Raw genomic sequence first — 7,500 nt, 5'->3', positions numbered from 1 at the left:
TCAACCACCAACAGACCTTTTCCGGACGCCAGAATCACTCGGCTACAAATCCTCGTCAATTCAGGATCTTTTCTATTGTAGTTTGAGTTTGAGGGCGAAAAAGAGTTAATTCTTTTTGCCGGATTTTCTGGACTGGACTCCCCCCTTTGCGGTTTTTGTAACGTGTGCCTTTTTGTATGTTTTTTTCACCCTGTACTTTCTAACTTTGATATGAGCTGTTGTAGACTAACTGTCCCAATGTGTTTTTAACGCTGTTGCTGTCCCGGGACGTTTCACTCAACTGAAGCCTTGTTCCCACTGAGCAGTTCGGTTCAGTTCGGTATGGCTTTTATTTGCGTTTCCACTGTCAACATATATATTTTTTTTATACAGGTAAATCCCATTGAGACCGGAGACACTTTTGCAAGGGAGACCTGTTCCCATTTAAACGTTACCATTCACACACACACATTCATACACTGATAGCAGGGTAACTCTCGACAAAAGTTGGAAAGGGTACCACAATAAGCGAACCGTGCCGTACCTGTTTTTGTCACCCTTTCGTTGGGGTATCAAGCCATTCCAAAAAGATTCAAGCTACACACTGCAGTCCCTTGATGGTCGACAGAAACGTCATTTCTGTGCGAGAGATAAACTGCTGTGTGTTCGGCAAGAGAGAGAGAGAGGCTTTCCAAGTAAGGGTGCTGTTTAGCCTGGTCCTACTTCATTTCATTTCCACAGAAGGTCTGGAATCGCTCAATTGATAAAACGTTCACTCGCTTGAAGGCTTGAAGGTGTCTGTTAAAGTTTAAAACTATTGGATCTGCCCAGTGCCATTCTGGATCTACCAACCAATCGCATAACGTTTGGTTGTGACGTTATGTCATGCGCCGGCTTCTGAGCCACTCCCGCTGTTTGCTGATTGGACTGACAAAAATCTAGCCGGGGAAAACCCACTAATATACCACACACCCAGACTGACTACTGAAGGGAAATGAACATTGAGCGGAAGTAGGTAGGCGGGCGGTGCCAGGCTAGGTGCTGTTGACAGTGGGAATGCAAAACCAGACCTAGTGTGTACCATACTGAACCGAACTGTGCTGCTCCAGTGGAAATGAGGCTGAACACACTTTTCCTAGACCCCTTTGTATTTATTGGCACTGAGCCAAAATGTGGGGAAAAAAAAGGGGAAAAAAATGTCAACTTTTTACATCAAATGAGATATTTTGTTTTAGCTTGTCTTTTCTAGAGCTCTCCTCCTGCACTTAACTCCTTTTCTGTACATACCATCGCCACGGTAGCAACAACAGTTTGCTATTGCAGTTCAAAATATAAAATAAGGGCCTGGAATAATCATACAAAAAAAAATAATAATAATAATAATAATAATAATCTAATGTAAATAATATTATAGTAATCAAACTCGATGGACCAAATTTCTATTTATACTTTTTAGAATTTTATATTTTACCATTTATTTTTAGTGCATTTAAATACATGTTATTGTTTAATTCTAATGGCTTAGCTGGAGAAACATTAATGCTTTTATATTCTGGATTTTGTAACAGACTAAATGTGATGCATGAGGGAATACTGACATTGCTGGGTCCTTAGTTAGAGGGAATAAATAAGTGAAAGAACACCAAAGAAAAAGCCTGTTGGAGTGTTTTGTTACTGTGTCTGTGTGTGTGTGTGTGTGTGTGTGTGTGTGTGTGTGTGTGTGTGTGTGTGTGTGTGTGTGTGTGTGTGCGTGAGCGAGAGAGTCTGTCTGTCTGTCTGTCTGTCTGTCCGTCTCACACACACACAGCCAGCCATACACATACAGACAGACAGAGACACACACACAGACACAGACAGAGAGACACACACACACGGCCACCCCCCCCCCCCCACACACACACACACACACAGCCAGCCATATACATACACACACAGCCATCCCACCCCCCCCCCCCCCCCCCCCACACACACACACACACACACACACACACACACAGGAAGGAGGCCAATGGTCAGAGGTCACCAAGACGAGACACAACAAGAGAAACAGGTGTTAATGAAACTGAGAAAAAATTAAGAAATGGTCTGAGCACTCGCCCCCCGAACCTGTAGATTATAAATATTTTCCCTTTATATGGAGTCATGGTGTAATCCCCTGGTTATTACAATTCATCTGCCATGCGTTAATCCACGCGGGTCTAAGACGCAAGACACGCGCCTTTTCAGGGCAGGGAAAAATAGGTCAAGGGTCCCACCAGACACACTACGTCTTGACCGGCCGCCGTATAGACTTAAGTATCCACACACACACACACACACACACACACACACAAACAGAGAGAGAGAGACACACACACACACACACACCGCAATTTGCATTTTTGACTTTTCATAATTACATGCCCAATTATCCCCGTGCTTGGTGTCCTAGTTTGCATGGCTGACTTCGGACTGAGGGCGAGCAAACTGGCGGATTGTCTTTTTTTTTTGTTTTCTTAAAAAGGTCCTATATGATATTATGCACTTTTCTTTCTGTCAGTTTTATATGGTCTAAGAAGTCCCTATATTGTTTAGCTGTTTACTGAAGAAAAAAATCTGAACAGAGTATATTGGGGAGGTTTTCAGAAAGGGGGAGGGTGAGAAAAGGAGAGAGTTTCTTTTTTTATATACCAAGGCAGTCTCTAGGCACACACAGTGGACCCATATTTATGGTAAAACACATTGGAAAAGTGCATTTTGCGGAGAAGGAAGCATGTCAAAAACGAAAGAAAATTTTACAGGTTTTTTTCTGCTGTCTGTCAAAGTTGAGTGTTTGGTAAAAAAAACAACAACTTTTGGCTGTTAATTAAAACCGAAAGCCAGACATTAGAGAGACATGGAACGGGATTAAATAAGTATTCAGTGGTTTTTTTCTTACTTCAATAAATAAAACAACAGTGAAAGTATTATCAATTACCTGTGAAAGCGATTTAATAACATTCGCTGTTGTTATTTTTTAAATTGTATTATGAGTCCTAATACATTATCAGCTCTTATAGGGCAACCAAAAAGTCTAGGTCCGGCCCTGATGAAGTCTCTAAGACCGTTTTGATTTCATTTTAATGACAACAATTTAAACGATTACATTCTCAATTTGTTGCCATAACTTTCAAAATGACTAAAATAAGTCAAGTGAACCTTTAAATATTTCTGAAACCGTCTAATTTTTCCTCTGATGATCATAAATGACATGTAACAGCAAAACGAGACCATCAGTGCAAAGAATGCTATTTTGATATAGCTTTTCTTAATGGCTTTGTCATGGGTATACGGTCACCCAGGAACAACAGCTGGCGTAGTAAAAACACTACCGCTTTTGTCCAAAGGAGAACGCTAGAACTGAAAATTCCTCGGAGCAGCTTTTAAATAACGAAAGAAGAAGATATTAAAGTAACAGAAGGATTTTTATTCATTCACATAAAAAACATTTTGCACATAGGAAACCGTTGACATATTAACGCTGTTGTGTGATCATGAGTGTTACAAACTTAAAAACATTAAAAACAACAAAAATGAAAACCAAGATTTACTCAGCGGTAAATCGAACGGAAACTCACATTAATAGGAACTAATACTAATATGTGTTACGGATGTTGTGACCATATTTAGACGTATTTCAAACCAACATATCAAACAAGCTGCAGTTTAAAAAGCCTTGTAGGAGTCCTCATAAACTACAGGTAAAGCCTACATATAGATATATTATTTAAAAAATATATATATATATATATCTCCAGTTTATGTATAATAACTCTCTTTGGCTATTTTTTTTTTCATACACATTTCAAAGCATGTAACAAAACTGTTTAAAACCGTTTTCTTTTCCCCCCTCTTCAACATGAAAATAAATATTGCTCAGCTGGCCGACAATACAAACTTTACACACGTCTTACAGTTAAAAGTATTCACTCCTCGGAAACATTTTAAAAATCAACATTTCTACCTCTGTGAATTCGGTTACCACAATCGAAATCATGAGTTCACAGACAATAATCAAAACATAACACAATGGTAGTGCTTATATATATTTAAAAAATATTTCCACAAGATATTTTGAATATCTGAGTATAGGTCAAATGGTTCGAGGACAATTTATTTATTTATTTAAAAAAATTAGATTTTTATTTTTACTTTATTTAGCAATTTAAATTGAAATAGCAAGCCTCTGGTTCAGTGGCCACATCGTGTAAAATAACAAACTTTTTTTCTTATTGGGCATCATCACAAATTTATAATGTCTTGTTTTTAAGATAACATTTATTACATAAAATAATGATGTTAACTGTTGTTTAAAAATGTTTTTTCTTTAAATTAACATTAGTTCTCCGAGGACAAAATGTCTAAATTAGCCCACAATACATGACTTTAAGTTGACTTTCCTCTGTAATATTAAAATGTAGCACAATCTCAAACTAAAAGGTGTTTTTACTCAGTTGATTTCACTACTTTTCAACCGTTTAAAAGACCCCAAATAAATACTTTAATATTAGCGCGATATTATTTTGCAGTCGAGATTGTGTGATTGTCACTCAATTCCGTACACAAAAAAATACATTTCAATAGAATGATTAACTCACGACCCTGCTCAACGGTGAATGTGCTTCAACCCTGCGTTCCAAATCACAAACTTTTTCTTTTTACTTTACTACGTACAAAAGCATACTAATGCAATTGGAAATGATATGGCATCCAGGTATTTTTTCGCATACTACATTTGACATGTGTGTATTTCGGACATCCTACATTTTTTTGTCTGGCGTACTAAATAGTATGGAAGTGATATGGGGGATTGGAACGCAGGGTGTGTTTCGGTAGTGTTTAAGGTAAGGTTAAACTTAACTCAGAATTAACACAGTGGACAGACTACAGTATGTTACATAATTCATATGTTGTTGCTGGGGTAATCGTTGGTAGTTGTGTGTGTATGTGTCTGTGTGCGTGTGTGTGTGCGTCTGTGTGTCTGTGTCTGTCTGTGCGTCTGTGTCTGTCTGTCTGTCTGTGTATGTGTGTGTGTGTGTGTGTGTGTGTGTGTGTGTGTGTGTGTGTGTGTGTGTGTGTGTGTGTGTGTGTGTGTGTGTGTGTGTGTTTATATTTGAAGGGTTTGATGTTTTAGACGAGCCGACCTTCTACACATCTTCACAGAAGAACGTTTCTCTGAAACAGTCGACGGAGCTGAAAACTAGATCAACAGTCCCATTCAAATTCAGCCAAACGCAAGATATACAGCTCCGGGAAAAAAATTAAGAGACCAGTCTGGATTTTTCTTCAATCTTCATCTCTACATTACTTATTGAAAAATGCTCTTTAATGACAAGAAATGTATTGGAATTTGGTAGAAATGTTGTCAGTAGTTTATATTATAAAACCAAAATGTTCATTCTACTCAAACATATGCCTCTAAACAGTAAAACGAGAGACACTGAACATTGGTCTCTTAATTTTTTTCCAGAGCTGTTTTTCTATTTGTCATATTAAAATACACCAGCTGCCTTTTTGACCTTTTATTCTTGACCTATTACGCATTAACACGGTGTTTTAAAGCATCCCTTAATAGCCATTTTATATCTATATAAATGTATTTTTTATATAATATAATATAGTAGCAGTGTAGTGTATCCCCACCTTTAAAGGAACAGTACAACATTTGATATGTTTATCTTTTTGCTTAGCCGAGGCAAAAAGCAAAAAAAAAAAATGTTTTTGAAGTATTCCTTTAACATTTCATGTAGTTACTTGACAGAAAACAGACATAACTAATATTGCTTTCATCAGGCCCTAGCAGTTGTAATTAAGATGTTAAATACAGACTTTTATAGTGCCTAGTGTACTAGTATAGTGAGTGTCTGTAGCCATTTATAGTCCGTGAGGCGGCTGATGGCGTGTGTATTCTAAGGTTGCGTTCCGAATCGCATACTTTCTACTATATAGTATGTAAAAAAAAAAGATTTAGGATGTCCCGATTCTTGTGGCCAGATTTAGGATGGTTAGAAGTACCCGGATGTCCTACGTCCTCCGGCCAAGATTGTTAGTGTTGAAAACTGCATCCTATTTGGGGCGATTCTGACCCATAATCCAATGTGCACGTGAAGTGACGTCACATCGACGAAGCCTCCGTATGAAAACAAACGGGGATGCGACGGATATAAAAGCAAGAGGCAAGATCAAGGCGCAATGTTATGATGAAATAAGAGAGTAAAAGTATGTCCCAATAGTATGCCTACTGCATCCCAACTAGATTCTTTTTATCGTCGGATGTAGTATGTAGAATAGAAAAAAGAAAGAGTATGCGATTCGGAACGCAACCTAAGTGTTTTGTGTGGCCTTGTTGTAAGCAGAGATGGGCTGTGTTTGAAAAGCCCTACTAACGTCCTCCCTCCTACATACTCAACATGTATATACTACATACTGTCTACTTAACCATCCATTGTGTATGCGAGGTTGGTCGGACTGTTTACACTGAAGTATACAGGGTCGATAAGGAATTAAAAAAAAAACGTCCTTGCTGTTTGAAAAGACGCAATGCATTGTGGGGGGCGGTTGAGTAGGAAAAGTAACCTATCGATCCATACACAAAATCTTCCTGGAAGTAAGTACTCAACCGGGCATTTCTCTACACAAACTCGCATACACAACCACACCATACTCAAATTGACGTCAAAATGAGTATGAATAGGACGTTAGTAGGGCTTTTAGTATGATTAGGACGTTGGTAGGGCTTTTAGTATGAGTAGGACGTTGGTATGGCTTTTAGTATGAGTAGGACGTTGGTAGGGCTTTTAGTATGAGTAGGACGTTGGTAGGGCTTAAGTATGAGTAGGACGTTAGTATGGCTTTTAGTATGAGTAGGACGTTGGTAGGGCTTTTAGTATGAGTAGGACGTTGGTAGGGCTTTTAGTACGAGTAGGACGTTGGTAGGGCTTTTAGTATGAGTAGGACGTTGGTAGGGCTTTTAGTATGAGTAGGACGTTGGTAGGGCTTTTAGTATGAGTAGGACGTTGGTAGGGCTTTTCTAACATAGCCTATGTGTTTTCTGTGGCCTAGCAGTAAGCAGAGTTGAATACAGATGTTCTACTCCTGCAGTGTGCTCTTGGTGGTGAAGTAAAGCCCTTCCTCTTTCAGTCGGGCCAGCGCCGGGCCGTACACGTCCTTCGTCATGGGAACAACCAGACCCTTCCTAGTGATGTCACCTGAGAGAGAAAAACAGACAGATTTAGTGCTATTAATAAAAAAAATAAAATATATATAATAAGAATAATACAATTATATAATATGATAACAACAAATAGTAATAAAAATAATGATAATAACAAATAATCTAAAGAAATGCATTTCCCCCCTCCATTTGCAGAAAATTCACACACACACACACACACACACACACACACACACACACACACACACACACACACACACACACACACACACACACACACACACACACACACACACACACACACACACACACACACACACACACACACA

The 7,500-nt window shown here is 38.6% G+C and overlaps 2 protein-coding genes across 4 annotated transcripts in view; one reads left to right on the top strand and one right to left on the bottom strand.

The window, feature by feature from the left end:
• The window catches only part of ptprz1a (protein tyrosine phosphatase receptor type Z1a), a 109,345-nt gene extending 107,784 nt beyond the window's left edge, over positions 1-1,561 (top strand). The window contains exon 31 of the mRNA XM_080028594.1: positions 1-1,561. This exon is cut by the window's left edge and continues 216 nt beyond it. The gene's annotated coding sequence lies outside the window, so the exon portion shown is untranslated.
• The window catches only part of aass (aminoadipate-semialdehyde synthase), a 519,315-nt gene that overhangs the window by 468,382 nt on the left and 43,433 nt on the right, over positions 1-7,500 (bottom strand). For 2 of the 3 annotated variants that reach the window (XM_080027927.1, XM_080027928.1), the window contains one exon: positions 3,404-7,205. In XM_080027927.1, coding sequence (XP_079884053.1) covers positions 7,087-7,205 — 119 coding nt within the window. In that variant the 3' untranslated portion in view covers positions 3,404-7,086. Of the gene's footprint in view, positions 1-3,403; positions 7,206-7,500 lie in introns of those variants that run through there. The other variant, XR_013844881.1, reaches the window with a different exon arrangement.

This window comes from Ammodytes marinus (genome assembly GCF_949987685.1).
Source record: "Ammodytes marinus genome assembly, chromosome: 5".
Classification (NCBI taxonomy): domain Eukaryota; kingdom Metazoa; phylum Chordata; class Actinopteri; order Uranoscopiformes; family Ammodytidae; genus Ammodytes; species Ammodytes marinus.
This window is presented reverse-complemented; position numbering and strand designations above follow the sequence as displayed.